Genomic DNA, 16,280 nt, shown 5'->3' on the forward strand with positions numbered 1-16,280 from the left:
GGGGTTGTTAGAACATCACAGAGACATTTGCTTTAGTTATCTTGTGGGTTGCAGGACACCATGCGCCAACTTCCATGGAGTCCTGGTTGGCTGCTAGGACACCATGAGCCAGTCCCTAGGGCATCATGGTTGGTTGCTAGTACACCAAGAGATGGTTGCTAGGACACCAAGATCCAGTCGCTAAGGTCTACTGGTTAGTTGCTAGGGCGCCAAGAGACAGTAACTATGATGTTCCAGATGGTTGCTAAAGGGCTCATTATAATTGTGCATTCGTCCTACAGCATAGTCACAATGGCGTAGGCTACACATTGGTTTTCATGTATAGTTCTGCGTCGTCGTCCGTGTCGACGTGCAAACACACATCCAGACCCCTTGGTAGGCATGCATGTTTGTAACCAAAACTGATTCTTCTTGGCCAGTAAACCACAAACGAAGAAGGAGCAGCAGCTACAGCATAGATCTTACGCACGACTATACCTTGGGCTTTAGACACCAAGAGACAGTTGCTAGAGTGTCCTGGTTGGTTGCTAAGACACCGACAGATGGTTGCTAGGCTGTCCAGGTAGTTGATAGGACACCAAGAGACACATAACAAGGCATTTGCTTGAGTAATCTTTTTGGTTGCTAGGACACCAAGAGCTAGGGTTGCTAGGGTGTCCTGGATGGTTGCAAGGAAACCAAGAACCAGTTTGCTAGGGTGTTCTGGTTGGTTGCTAGGACACCAAGAGCCAGTTGCTAGGGTGTTTCTGTAGTTCGTTTTGTTAAAGTATTGCATTAGCAGCCAAAGCTCATGGATTCCCAAGAAGAACATTTACTGATAAAAAATATAGAGTGAATGCATTGTAAGTTGTTTAGGAAAAAGGATCTGCCAAATGCATAAATGTAAATGTGTCCTGATTGGTTTCTAGAGAATTTCGATGCTGTCAGGGTGTTGAGTGTGATTGCTTACCGTCTGTCACAAGCTAACGGAAACCCAGCTCCAAGTATCTTTACATTTACGATCTATAAATATTTATAGGATCCCTTCTTTAATGTAAGTATTAGATATATTTTGCCAGTTCAGTTCGCTTCTCATCAATAATCCACACAAACATAGCTATCATTCATGTCTGTAGCAGGACGACAAGTTATACACTCAAAATTTGGGTGGAGAAATATATTTGCCTTAGCAAGCACTAAACAGAATAAATCAATTCAGTATTCTGACTATGAGCTCTATTTAGAAAGCACAGATGTTTGAGAAGCACTCCAGCGACTGTGGATTCGCTCTGCGTTTCACCGCCTCCCCCACGCCGCATTTCATCAAATCCAGCTTTCTCCATCGAGCATCACGGCAGCTTTGTGTGCATACATACGCATTAATGTGAGGCAGGCTGAAACTTTGAGGAAACGCTGCTATTAATCCCGGTGTGAAAAACAAAAACAGCAACTGTCGAAGAAATAACTACGGTTGACAAACGGCTCTCCGTTACCGGCAGTAATACGATATTAATGTATTTCTATCTCTCTGCTGTGTGATTTATTTCAGCTCTTCTTAATAAATACACCACACTGTGCTCATTAAAGGCGTGTGGTGGGGGGCACAGTAATTTTATTAAAGGTAAGATAAGACTCTTTATTGTTTTACGAGGCCTGTAAAGTCGTCAAAGACAAACACACGTATACAGCAGCTCTGGTTTATTTGTGAATACCTGGTTTAAAAGCAGTTCTAGTAGCCATTTCAGATCCTGGTGGTCTGCTTCAGACTGATTCTGCTTGAAAAAGGTGTTGAGGAATGACACAATGTCCACCAATAGCCTCTCATCTTGATGGCAGGCTGGGCGTACCATGAGAAATCTATGAATTAAAATATATGAAATGATCTGCTTAGCTTAAAGGAATATTCAATTTTCTTAAAAGAAAAATCCAGATAATTTACTCACCACAATGTCATCCAAAATGTTGATGTCTTTCTTTGTTCAGTCGAGAAGAAATTATGTTTTTTGAGGAAAACATTGCAGGATTTTTCTCATTTTAATGGACTTTAATAGACACCAACAATTAATACTTAACTCAACACTTAACAGTTTTTTTCAACAGAGTTTCAAAGGACTAAAAACACTCCCAACCGAGGCACAAGGGTCTTATCTAGCAAAACGATTGTCATTTTTGACAAGAAAAATAACAAATATACACTTTTAAACAACAACTTCTCATCCAGATGCGGTCGTCATGCGCTAGTGTGACCAGACGCAATACGTCATCACGTCAAGAGGTCACAGTGGACGAACGCGAAACTCCGCCCCAGTGTTTACAAGTGGGGTGAAAGAGGACTGTTCCTACATTGTTGTATGTCAACTGATACTAATTAATGTCTTTGTGTCAGTTTATTGTTTACAATGGTCCGCAAATGTGCGTTTTATATATGTAACATGTGACCTCCCTACGTCACTCATTTGCGTTAGGTCGCGCTGGACCGGATCTAAACGAAAAGTTGTGCTTTAAAAGTGTATATTTGTTGTTTTTCTTGTCAAGAATGACGGTCGTTTTGCTAGATAAGACCCTTATGCCTCGTTTGGGATTGTTTATAGTCCTTTGAAACTCCGTTTAAAAAAACTGTTAAGTGTTGAGTTAAGTATTAAATGTTGGTGTCCATCAAAGTCCATCAAAATTAGAAAAATCCTGCAATGCTTTCCCCAAAAAACACAATTTCCTCCCAACCGAACAAAGAAAGACACCAACATTTTGGATGAGCTTTAACAACGTATACTTAAATGTTCATTGGACCGAACCATTTATTTACAATGCCAAAGTACTTGCTGCCGATTGAGCTTAATTTGCACTAAAGCGTTCTTTATCTTTAGTAAAATAGATATCGGTTAAAGTGGTGTCCCGCTTTTCGTCTGGAAATCTGTCAGCTCATTCATTTTTTGGGATTGTGATATGCAAGCACACTCTATCAAACTCATGCTTGGTGATTACGCATCACAAATCTATAGACCCAAATATACACACAGACGTACCTCCTCACAGCTGCGTGCCAGTTAAGGGTTTGCAGGATGCTTTTGTTGCTCTGGGTGGTGGATTTGAGGGCCAATCGGTCAGCCAGAAGGTACAGGTGCATCCTGGTCATAGCGGAGGTCACGGCACTGTGTGAACTGGCATCCTCGACCGCCTCAATGCAGTCCTGCAAACCCGATCTGATGCTGCTTATCCGTAACACTACAGACAGGGATTCGGACAGCACCAGATCACTGTGAAACCTTGAGGATGAGACATCATTAGAAAGCGGTATGGATTCTGTTCACAACAGGATACAAGAAACCTTAGGAGGGTATATAAATTATATAAATGTGTTTCTTATACAAAGCTATTGTATGGCTTATGAGAATGTGCACACTTTGTACTAATTCTACTTTTTTGCATTTGGGGTGAGTTATTCTTTGTACTAATTCTACTTTTTTTGCATTTGGGGTGAATTATTCTTGAATTAGGGCCAGACAGGTTTACAGCCAACGGGTCTGTATTAATTTTATCTTTGGTTACAAAAGAGCAGCAGAAGTGCTTTTAAAAAGACATATGTCCCAAAGGGTAATTGTGTGGTGCAGCAGTTTGCCAAAGTAAAACTCTTAAGATAAACCAGATTTACTGTCTACAACTCCCAGTGCTCAATACAATTTAAATGTAAAAAACCCCTCTAAAAATCAATAAAAACTCCAAAATTCAATTTCTTAAAGACAAAGCCCCCTTAAGCTCATAAATACACATTAGTAAATTCAACTTACTCTGGTACATCACTTCTAAAGCCCTTTAGATGCTCCAGTAGCCCATCAATCCCAGAATGCCAAGCTCTGTTCCAGGTGATCTGCAGTGCCTCCCAAGCCGGCTTCAGACTCAGCAGGTCTGAGTACATAGGGAGAACCGAACAGTAGGGACTCACCGCATGGTGTGAAGGAGCTTTAAATGGCAGATTATACCTGTGAGAATAGCAAGGGTGAGAAGGAATGAGACATATATTTCATATCCCATTCGTCTTTGACACCTTTTAATGCACAGCTTGAATGTTTTGTAATTTGATTTACCTTCGTATTACAGAGGCGGGCAGTGAGAACGGAGACAATGCTGTATCTGAGCCTGCTTTATCAGTCCTGTTTGAGGAATAAAGATGTTAAATGTAACACAAGTCGAAGCTTTCCTGTTTCATTAAAGGTTTGTAGTTGCCATAATTCGTTTGAACCCGAAATGTTTTTCTTTGTTCTTCAGAACCCCAATGCAGATCTGTGTTGGGATTCTGAAGAACAAAACCAGTCGTAAGATATTTAATTTAGATTTATACATCATCCAAAAGCTAAATAAATAGGCTTTCCATTGATGTATGGTTTGTTAGGACAGGATAATATTTGTCTGACATATAATGATTTGAAAATCTGGAACTTGAGAGTGCAAAAAAATCTAAATATTGAGAAAACCACATTTAAAATCCAAATGAAGTCCTTACTACGCGTATTAATTAAAACGATTTTTTTTTTTAAGTGCTCTCTACTGGCTTACCGCTGTAATGACCTTGTTGATTGAATGGGGAAAGTTGTAAGATTTAACATAAACCAAACTTGAATGGAAAAATCCTAGATGGGTGGCATAGTGTAGTTTGTAGGCGAGTTTCTGGCCAATTTTGATAGCAGTTTTGCTCCATCCACTCAAAAAAATAACGTTTTTGGGATTTCAAATTGTGGGGTTTTGAGAAAGTGGTTTCAAATGACACGGGGATAAGTAAAAATGATCAACTTAACTCTCCCTTTAAAGGGATAGTTCGTCAAAAATGATATTTAAACCCATGATTTACTCACCCCAAGCCGCCCGAGATGCATATGTCCATCATTTTTCAGACGAACAAAATTTCAGTTTAGAAAATGTTTTAGATCATTCCGTTAAACAAATGTAAAGTTACAGGGTCCACTGCTTCAAGTCCAAAAAATGTCCATCCATCCTTCACAAGAAATCCAAACTGCTCCACAGTGATAAACAAAGGCCTTCTGAGGGTAATCTGCGCAGTTTTGTTTGAAGAAATATCCATATTTAAAAATAACTAGCTTCCGGTAACGCCGCCATCTTAAACTCCTCTGTATTCAGGAGAGAGTATTACCGTAGTGTATGCACTTTTCTTAGTGACGTATGACAAATGCGGTGGGGGGGCACAGAGTAGCAACACAGAACCCTCCGTAAACTGCGTACGCTCTCATCTTGAATGCGGACGCGACTAAGATGGCGGCGCTACTGAAAGCTAGTTATTTTCGTTATAACGTTTTAAATTTGGATATTTCTACAACAGCACCGCGTGGATTACCCTCAGAAGGCCTTTGTTTATCATCATGGAGCCGTTTGGATTTCTTTTGTGAAGGATGGATGCACATTTTTGGACTTGAAGGACGTGGACCCTGTAACTTTACATTTGATTAACTGAAATATCTAAAACATTTTAAAATGTTAAAAAATAACTGAAAATTTGTTTATCTGAAAAATATGGACATATGCATCTCGGACAGCTTGGGGGTGAGTAAATCGTGGGTTTAATATAACTTTTGGCCGAACTATCCCTTTAAGGGTTAGTTACTATAATACTATAATATTAAAATCAAAAACATACCAAACATCCATTCGTGCTATTTCATCAAACAGCAGAATGGATATCAATGCAGCAGCTTCGCTCACGTCACCTTTGTTTTCCTTTATTAACAAAGTAGCTTTAAAAAAAAGAATAAAAAAGAATAAATTGCATATTTATGCCTCATTAAATGCATGATTTGTGCATGCACTGTAAATATTTTAAAGAGCGTAATTTCTATATATTAACATAGGCAAGAATAAAGCATTTTAATATCAGAAAAATGGATACACTATACAGTAGCTATACTGTAGCTTTAAGAACCACATCCTGGGACACATATGAAATGCAACATAAAACAAAGCTTTAAAGGGCAAAACAGCACAGCTCATTTATTATAAATTAGAAAAACAAGAAAATGTTCACAAAAAATAATGTTAGTGCACTCAAGATGAAGACAAACCACCAAACGCATTTACAAACAGCATATGAGGGAGCTCTTAGTTGGAAATCCTTATAAATATCTGGAAGATTTAAGGAACATGTTTAAAAAATTATATCTGCCATTTGTGCATAGAGAACTTAAAGGGTATTTTACGAACTTGGCCATTTGAATGTTTTAAACCAGTAACTATGATAGTAAAACTAAACTTTATAACTACCCCGAGCTGAAATTATGTCTTGTTAGTGGTTTTCTGGGCATTGCAGATCATACCTCTGAGCAATGTGATGAGAAGAGATGTCTGCTGAGCCAGACTGTGACGCAGGGAGGGGTCTTCAAACACCAGCTTTCTCAGCATGCATATGCTGGGCTCCAACAAGCAATCCAAGCTCTGCATAATGACACAAAACCTGAATGCAACACCTTTTACTGTCATAAGATCCCTGCAGATCTCATCTGGGGCATGAGAAGCTCTGGATGAAATATGTTAAATTATAAATTGTTGTGTTGCTAATTGCCGGAAGAACTTTGACACGGTGTTATGCATGGGTGAAAGCACATCTGCAATAAACAACAGCAGTGTTAAGTGGTTTAGAAAGGTGTTACCACATTTACCACACGGTAAGAGAAAAGTCACAACATGTCACAACAACAAAGTCAGCTTCAGTCACAACATTCAGTGAAACTCTTGCATGAGACGGCCTCAAAGCCCAGCAGTCATAACAAACAGCCAAAACAACATCATAATTGCAGGCAACAGCTAACTAGGCATAGCAAATGGAGGCGAAGTATCAGATTCTGCTTTTGGCGTAACTGCCAGGACATTTCTGTGTGTAATTCGCGTTAATTAGCCGCATTAGCAGCAGGGCAGAATTGGGCACAAAGCTTTCAGCCTGGGGATGTACAGATCATACGAAAGAAGAAAATTAGGACTGACTGATTCTTGACAGACACTAGTATCTAACAGCATGTTCAGTCTTCAGTTGTGTTGATGTTCTGGAACTGAATTCATTCATAATAAAATGCCAGATTTACCGCTGCATTGTTGTAGACGCTCTCTGAGATGAAAGATACAAGCTTGTCTGATAAACCCAAGGTCTTCAGAACAGCATGCATTGATGGATCTATAAAAATTCAATGACATACAAATTAGGGATGAATAATAAATAGATGGATGGCTTATGGACAAAAAGACGCATTTATAGAAAGCAGCATGGACGGCATAGGTGGCTATTAGATGAATAGTTGCATAGACAGATAGCTAGATGGCTATAGACGGATGCATACAGGGTTCCCACACCTTAGTTAACTTCAAATTCAAGGACCTTTCAAGGACTTTCCAGGTCTAACCCTCACATTCAAGGACTAAATTTGGGGACACATTTCAAGTAAGAGCAAGATCATGTTACCTTTTAAGATACATTGTTACAGTTCCCTTTCGAGGGAACTCATGCTCGTGACACTTTGGGGACGCCTCCAGGGGTAAGTGCATCTGAATGTGTATATAAAATTCAACCAGTGGTGAGGCTTAACGACAAAGACAGGGTAACGCGGGAGTCAGGAATTATATCGCTATATGAAATATTGCCAAAGACGGCATTATAGAGACGCAGGAACTATGGCAAGGAAGACGCAGCATCTCGTTCCCTTCTCAGGGAACAACAGTTACATACGTAACCCGAGACGTTTTCATGTGTCAAACACAACTATGCAAAAAAGCATTTTGGTATGAATCAAGACTCGCATACAGAAGATATAAGCATTTAAAGCGAACAGTTTAGCACGTGTGCTTAAAAAGTCTAGAATTTTTATGATATTATCCTACACTACACATGGAATAATATAGATTTTTTTTTCTTGCATAAAATAGATTCAAGCACTCTCAAGATTCACAAACTTTCAAGGATTTCAAGGACCCGTGGGAACCCTGTGCATAGACTGATTGATGGATGTACAGACAGATGGATTAATGTATGGATACCTTGCAGAACAACAGCCAGCTGTTCAGCTGCAGATCTCCGTAAAACTACATCCACAGTCTCTGACGTGAGAATATTGTACAACTTATTTACAGACTCCACCTGTTCAGATAGAAAAAAGTCCATACAGAGAAGGAGAAAGAAAGAAAAAGAGAGAGAAAGAGAGAGAGGTATATCAAATTAACGAACTGCACTGGGAGCACAGCAGCATAATTAAGATATAGATAAATATTTTAGTAGCGTCTCTTGCAGTGATTTTCAAACAGGAAAAGCATTCTTATTTGTCCTGAGCAGCCTGTTGTTAAATTATATTTCTTCCCCAAAAGAAATAAACCATTACTGGTGCACATTTATATGCAAGCAAAATTATAGTCCTAGGTATTTTGCCAAACTCAAAGCGATCTGTTAAAAAAAAACTAAAGCATTGTAAATCAGCAGTTATTCGCTAACAGGCCAATTACCTTCACAATCGACTTATCGACTCGATTATTCAACTTGATGTCAACAGATTTATTGAGAATGAAGAGATCTGGTATAGAGGACAGCACAGAACTGTCCAGAGCTGGTCTGGAGGTCCCGGCACCTTCAACGCTGGTCAGGTGCGTCAGCAGGTGCTTGACTGCAATAGTCCTCACACTGAAAGCACCAAAGGAAAGCAATGAGCGCATTCAACAGTATGCACTGCAGCAATGGGTGGGAAGTAGGGGTGTGACGAGATCTTGCAAGATTAAATATGTATCACGAAATTAATTATGTCACGAGATTTCTCGGGGGGGGTGAAATGCTGGCCGTTTATCACACAAACGGCCGCATCCTTTGGAGGTCGCATTTGTAGACTGCATACTTCATAAAGACTGTCTTATTACAGAATATTAACAATTATAAAGTTTACTATTGTATTACGTAAATCGTAATTTGTTGTAATATGCTTATGACTTGCGAATGTAATGCTCAGTTAACTAAAATAAACCAGGCTTGATGACGTATGCAGCCTGCATATGCAACCTCCGGAGGATGCAGCTTTCTGTTTGAGAAACGGTCAGTGTCAGAGGTGTCTTAGCAGATTAAAAACAAGTGAGTTTACATGATTTTATCTTTGCATGTCCTTGATCAAGATGAAAAGTGATTATATCATTTCTGTTGTAACGAATTGGACAAATATTAAAGATTTAAATGGATTTAAACGTTGTTTGGTTAAAAGTATGCAGCTAAAGTTTAGATTCTAAAGTGAAAGTAACAAAAGCAGGTCTGTTAGCGCTCCCTGCAGGCATTTGTTATAATACATAATGCTGTTTTTTATTACAAAGGCTACTTATTACTTATTAAAGGATACTTTATTTGAACAAATGATTATTGCATCATTATGTAATTTTAAAGGTAATTGCTAAATTGGGTATATTTTTATTACGGAAAATATCAAAATACTTCATTATCAATTAGCAAAATAATTGTTAGGGACAGTCCTTGATTACTTAAAACATTTTAAAATAATGTGATTTCTGTTGCCCATTCATTTATTTTATTATTGAGTATTTCTTAAAAAAATGTAAAAATCTCGTCTCGTCTCGTTCTCATGAACCCAATATCGTGTCTCGTCTCGTAGATTAAGTGTCTCCTCACACCCCTAGTGTGTAGTGAAGACATGAAGAAAAAAACCCAAAAGCACATTCATATGAAACAGTCCGAAACCTTTGTGCACTTTGCCACACAGGCTGTGCACATTGAACTCACGCATGATGCTTGGTGAACAGAAGCCGGAGGGCGGCCCGTAGCCTGACTGTCAGAGAACGCACCTCATCTCCATTATCGGCAGATGCTTCGCTTATCAGCAAAGCGCAGTTTCCCAGGACGTCGTCTGTGCATGCGTAACTCTAATATACATAAATGCATCAACAACAAACAAAACACTCGCAAATGAAAACCCAGCTGAGCACAATAATAAACAAACACGTTATGTCAAGAGAGCATTTTACTTCCGCTTTATTGACAGAACGAACCAATTACAGAGCGCCCTCAGCAAAACATGAGGCAAACGTGATGACCTTGACAAGATTTATGAATATTCAAAGACAGATGCGGCCCCCCAACACACCCTTGCTATATGAGGGTTTAAAAAATAAGGAAGTTTGCTAACCTTGTTTAAAATAGAATGTGACGTAACATTGATATTACTAGTCTGCCCCAGGCGTCTAGCAAACATGTTAATATTAGACAGAATTTTTTTCCCCGGCCCAGTTTGATTTAAGATTGCATTTGCGTATGTGTATGTGTGAACAGAGAGGGAAAGAAAGACTGTGCACCTGTAATACGGGAATGACTACGTAAAGGGCCTCATTAAACCTGCTCCAGCTTGCGGCTGTCATCATCAATCGTCCTTTCAGCAGATAGAGCAGGATATCCTTGGCAGCGCAGCTCACCTTTGGATCACACATAAACTAAGTTAATGGCTCCATGATTTTGCACTTACAACAGGCTAGCTACAAATCCAGCATCTACGGTGTGTCACAAAAAGCGGTGACGCAAGGGCGTTTCCAATGTCAAACATTATTTTAGCATGACCTTAATAACACATCAAACATCAATGTACGGCTACATAATTTATCAACAAGCTTCGTATCTGTATACCACTGTATTCTTTCATTGTGCATTACACAGGCGTCTGCTAGAAAAACGAAAAGCTGAATAATTCACCTCTCCTGCTTGGTCTTGAAGGCCAAACACGCTGATTTCATATAGGACGCGGGGGTGAAACAGGAAGTGCACGCCGCTGCAGATGGATGAGGCGGGTTTGGCCACGTTCTGAACTCCTAAACAGTCCTGTTGGGAAGAGAGAGGGAAGATAGGGTGGCAATATTGCTGTCTACAGAGGTCAGGTGTCACCATCGCTCTATGTGAAGTGTAATAGAATGGCAAGGAAATGTGATAGCAATTTGTTATATTGCACACATACACATGTTATCAATGGTAACCGCAGTTTACCCCCTACATAAAGAACTGTACAACAAATATATTAAATTTCCTGGAGGACACACCAGGTCATACCAGCTTAAGAAGTGTTTAAAAACATGCTTAATCATGGCTAGGCAATAGTATATGTAATTAAAATTTTGTAATATGATAACAATTTTAGATTTTTGCTGTGGTGGTTTGTTGTGCTAAAAAAACGTATATGAAAAAATAGGAACAAGTGTGTTTAACCCTATAACTTCACTGTCCCACAGGTGGGACGTTTGGCATTACATATTTAAAACAATAATTACTTAGTCTAAACCTACACCAATCTTGACAAACTATATATCGTTGGAAAGCTCTAAGAATGTAGTTTTAATATATCAACACCATTTTGAAAAAAAAAGTATGTAGTAAGAGTCATTTTCTAAAATGTCGCAGACCAACAGGTGGGCCCAAAATGTTATTACATATTTATTTGTAAATATCCCATTAACCTGAAATAACCTCGACAAACTATATATTGTTGGAAAGCTCAGGGAATGTAGTTTTCATATTTCAAGGCCATTTGATGATAGAATTTGTATAGGGACAGTTATTTTGTTAAATGTCACTCACCCCATAGGAATACATATAAATGATTATATATTTATAACACTAATACCCTATAATCTTGAAATAATCTTGACAAACTATATATTGTTGGAAAGCTCTAGGAATGTAGTTTTCATATTCCAATATTCCAATGATGGAAATTTAGTAGGGACAGTCATTTTGTTATTTGTCACTGACCCTGTAGGAGGCCATATGAATTCGTATATATTCATAATTCTAATATTCTTCAAAATGAATATATGAATCTTCAAAAATCTTGACAAACTATATATCGTTTGAAAGCTCTAAGAATGTAATTTTCATATTTCAAAACCTTTTTGCATTTAACACAATGCAGAGACAGTAATTTATTAACTTGTGACAAGATATTGCAACTAACCATTGACACCTAGTGGCCTTGGTTGGTAAAACCACTAAAAGTGTGACAGAAAATTCATTTTTTGTTATTTTCACCTAAAATTTGGTTTAGAACTAGTTGAGACTTGTGTCTTTATTGGTGTGGCGTTTTGAGAGTAAAACATTTAAATTTATATATACATTTGATTAGAGAGTATATACTTTATTGCATTATTTTTATTATTTAAAATAAATTTAAACGGGTATAACTTTTTTGTCATTTAATATTTACAACTTCAATTTGTCTTCTTTAAAAAGAGACCAAGATTTTGCTTCTAAACCAAAGAATGCCAGAGTTATAGTAATTTTAACGTGCAGATCACCTTTTCACCCCCCCACTCAAAAGGGGCGGTGACAGTTATAGGGTTAAAGCAATTTTATGCATTCTGACTTATTAACAATTGGTAAATGGGACATTTCACAAGACTTTTTTAAGATTTGGTGTCCCCAGAGTATATATATGTGAAGTTTTAGCTTAAAATACCATATAGATAATTTATGTTAAAAACATGTTAAAATTGCCACTTTGTAAGTGTGAGCAAAAATATGCCATTTTGGGGTATGTCCTTACAAATGCAAATAAGCTGACCAAATGTAAACACTGATCCCCATAATTGTGGTTTGTTGAAATTCAAACTCAATTGTGCTGTCAATTGTTCTCTCTCTCTCTGTAGTGCGGTGGTTGGATAGTGTAGATTAAGGGGCGGTATTATCCCCTTCTGACATCACAAGGGGAGCCAAATTCCTTGCTTGAAGAGAATGATTTACTAAGTTGCTGGGTTGTTCTTTATCACTTTTTTAGGTTGATAGAAGCACTGGGGACCCAATTATAGCACTTAAACATGGAAAAAGTCAGATTTTCATTATATGTCTCCTGTAAGAGTCGGATTCATCATGCTAAACATAGACAAAATGCCAAAAAAGCAGTCGGACGTGTGAGTGTTTCTGTGCCGAATGCACTTTGCTATTTCAATTTCAGTGCAGGGAGTACAGTGGAAGTCCTTATATGGGCACTTTAAACAGAATAAGCGCGCACACAAACCAACCAAGAGCAGCCCAGAGATCAACATCGGTTTTGTTTTTTTGAGGAAAACTTAAGCTTGTTCGGCTTTCCAAAGAACGCAAGCATGTGGAAACAATGGATATAGTTTATTTATCCGGGGAAGAATCGGAGTTGTGCATGTGTGTTTGTTTAACGCTGGATTTGGTTGAAATGGGGTGATCCCAAGTAAGTAAAACTGCAGCATACATCTGTGTTTTGTTGGCAATCGGTGCATAAGTGCATATAATGTACACGACACAAACATGTAGTAAATTATGAGTTATCCACAGATAGTCGGATAATGTTTTGTGTGTGTTGCTTGCAATTCCCTCCATCCGTGACACGCCTCCAGAAGCTCGGGTTTAATCTGTCTTTTATATATCTGATAAAACTGAAGACTCTTTGGCTATATAAAGGATGTAATACTACAGTAACATGAGATAAGTGTGCTATGTGAGCTTTAAACATCCCTAACCACCTGATTTACCAAGGTAGTCTAACAACTCTAATCTGGTGAATCAAGATGTAATGCCTGGTCTAGTAGTTTATAGACACGATGATCATATACCTAAACAATACAACATCAGCTAATAACCAGCTAGGAACGATGTAAACTAAGCTACCATCAGAAGTTGGATTTGGTGCAGATTTGGGCTCCAAAACTGGATGAATTTACGGTCTTACTTTTCTACTTGATCTGCCTCAAAATAGGCCCCAGCGCCCAATTTCCATAGCACAGTATGTACCTTCAAAATGCTCAGAGTGCAAGAGTAGGTTTCCGCCTTCACTGGGGACAGAGGATGAGATAAAAGCTTCAGAAATATCTTCTGACTTTCCGACTGCAGCAGCGGGCTCGCGTGTTCAAACTTCCACCTACGAGAGACACGATTTTTACAGATTTTCATACAATGACACCTCTACGGTAGCGGCAGACAAAACAGCAGATGTCAATGGCGGTTTCTGTAATTGTAGGTAACTCACAGGTAGGAGCAAATCTGGACGCATTCCTTGACTACCGTTAAGTGCTGATGGTATGGAAAAGCATCAGTTGCTTGCTCAGCGAGATCCAAAAGTTCATGCCAATTCTTATCACCCTGTAAGAAAGCAACAAATATAGGAAAAAAACACTCAAACTTTCTAATTATGAAAATGGCTAAAATAAAAAAACTATTTTATTTACTAATGCCATTTCAAACCTGTATTCGGTTTTTATTCATCGAAAATAAGTAAGAAAAAGAAGAAAAATCTTTATGGAACAATTTTGACAATAACAATCTTAAACTGCAAAGTAAATAAGAAAAACACCATAAAAATAGTCCACATGACATATGCACTATATTCCAAGATGTTGAAACCATACAGTTTTGAAATTCACTCAAAACTGTCACCTCCATGGACTATTTTTATCATCCTTCTTTTTATCTTTTTCTCACTTTTGGAGCTTGGCAGACATGGTCACTATGAACCGTCAATGTCATAGCAAGAGCTACACGAAGATCCTTCAAAAAATTATACTTATGCATTCCACATGAAACAAATTTGGAACAATGAGGAAACATGACGCCTATTAAATAATTATGGTGCTAACTTTCATGAGAAAATATTTCCTTTAAGGTCACCTTATATGAGAAATTCACTTTTATATGTTGTTTGAATTAGGAATGAATAATGATTAATTGTGATTAATTTATAGCAGAATAAAAGTTTTTGTTTACATCATATATGTGTGCGAACTGGGTATAATAACTTTGTAAAGATACATGCACACACATGCATGTATATATTTAAGAAATGTTTACATGTGTATATACATTTTTTATATTTATGTATAATTTATATTTTTGTATAATATATAATTATTATTTAAATATACATAATTTTTCTTAAAATTATACATGCATGTGTGCATATTTATATATACACATAATTATTATACACAGTTCACACACATATATCATGTAAACAAAAACTTTTATTCTGCTATAGATTAATCGTGATTAATCGTTATGCATCCCTAGTTTGAATATAATTTTTGTATCGCCTGTGTGTGTACATAACCACCCTGTAATGATAAAAATTGGCCAAGCTGCTGGCATTTTCTGAGCAAACTGACATCACTTTGCGCAGGCCCCGCCCCAAACCATCAAAAGGTAGAACATAATCACTTTTTTAAAACTTATTTACATAATTCATTACTACACATTCATTATGAACAATGAAGTTAGGTGATTTACTCTTTATTAACTCTTTCCCCGCCATTGATGAGTTATCTCGTCAATCCGCAATACCGCTATTATCCACCACGTCCGCAACTTATAAAACCCGGAAGTATCACCCTAGGACAAACAGCTGTATGTCCGTGTAAGTTTTGAGGATCACTCTGCATCTGATCTATATCAAAAGTCCTTCACAAAAATGGAATTATCTCAGCTTTTTGCTTAAAATTTAGTGTTTTTTAAGAAACCTACCCATATTTGAGAGGTGATAAAAAGAAAACAAATGAAGGTAGGATGAAATGTTTTTTTTTTTTTTTTTAAAGCAGATGGTCTGTTCCTTTATTTAATATATTGTATGGTTATCAGTGTTGGGGCTAGTTACTCAAAAAAGTAATATATTACGTATTACATATTACTCTCAAAAATAGTAATGCCTTACTTTACTTTATTACTCCCTGGAGAAAGTAACTAGTTATATTACTAGTTACATTTTTTTTCTGGACAAGAATGTTTATTTGGGCAAGCCACGGCCAAGAAAATGCTGGCTTCCTTACCCGCTACCGGACGCGGGGCACAGCGTTCGGAGAAACATTAAAGAGTGTGCACTTCACCGTCAAGTAATTTTCCTTCCGTTGAACATAATAAAATATGACTGAATCTCCACCCGTCGAAACTAGCTTTCTGTTGCTGGGAACCTTCCTCTGAAAAAGAGCTTGCCGTTGTTGACGCTTCCATTTTCCCGATCTGTCTTTGAGTGTGCCGCTGCCGCTCTGTGCTGCTGGCTGCCGGGTGTCGACCAATCGGTGATGGTAAATGATACCTTGTGCCAAACTTAGAGCAATCACTGTTTCATTCATGCCCTCCTCCCCTTCCCTTTTGTTCTCTTTTTTTGTGCCTTGTGTGATGAAGGTGCTGCTGGCGAATGTAACTCAAGTAACTAGCTCGGGAAAACTGTAATAATATTACCATTTTCAGACGGGTAATGCCTTACACTACTAGTTACTGAAAAAAGTAATATTATTACAGTAACTAGTTACTTTGTAACTAGTTACACCCAACA

General features: G+C 37.9%; 1 protein-coding gene across 3 annotated transcripts in view; it reads right to left on the bottom strand.

Moving 5' to 3' along the window:
- The window catches only part of rttn (rotatin), a 58,807-nt gene that overhangs the window by 28,437 nt on the left and 14,090 nt on the right, over positions 1-16,280 (bottom strand). For all 3 annotated transcript variants that reach the window (XM_073863635.1, XM_073863636.1, XM_073863634.1), the window contains exons 13-26: positions 13,986-14,098; positions 13,751-13,877; positions 10,694-10,819; positions 10,303-10,419; positions 9,734-9,873; positions 8,464-8,638; positions 8,005-8,104; positions 7,059-7,147; positions 6,297-6,414; positions 5,624-5,720; positions 4,062-4,127; positions 3,765-3,956; positions 3,003-3,242; positions 1,692-1,836 (exon numbers count right to left, since the gene is read on the bottom strand). In XM_073863635.1, coding sequence (XP_073719736.1) covers positions 1,692-1,836; positions 3,003-3,242; positions 3,765-3,956; positions 4,062-4,127; positions 5,624-5,720; positions 6,297-6,414; positions 7,059-7,147; positions 8,005-8,104; positions 8,464-8,638; positions 9,734-9,873; positions 10,303-10,419; positions 10,694-10,819; positions 13,751-13,877; positions 13,986-14,098 — 1,845 coding nt within the window. The remainder of the gene's footprint in view (positions 1-1,691; positions 1,837-3,002; positions 3,243-3,764; positions 3,957-4,061; positions 4,128-5,623; positions 5,721-6,296; positions 6,415-7,058; positions 7,148-8,004; positions 8,105-8,463; positions 8,639-9,733; positions 9,874-10,302; positions 10,420-10,693; positions 10,820-13,750; positions 13,878-13,985; positions 14,099-16,280) is intronic.

Source organism: Misgurnus anguillicaudatus, chromosome 25, assembly GCF_027580225.2.
Source record: "Misgurnus anguillicaudatus chromosome 25, ASM2758022v2, whole genome shotgun sequence".
In the NCBI taxonomy this organism is placed as follows: Eukaryota; Metazoa; Chordata; class Actinopteri; order Cypriniformes; family Cobitidae; genus Misgurnus; species Misgurnus anguillicaudatus.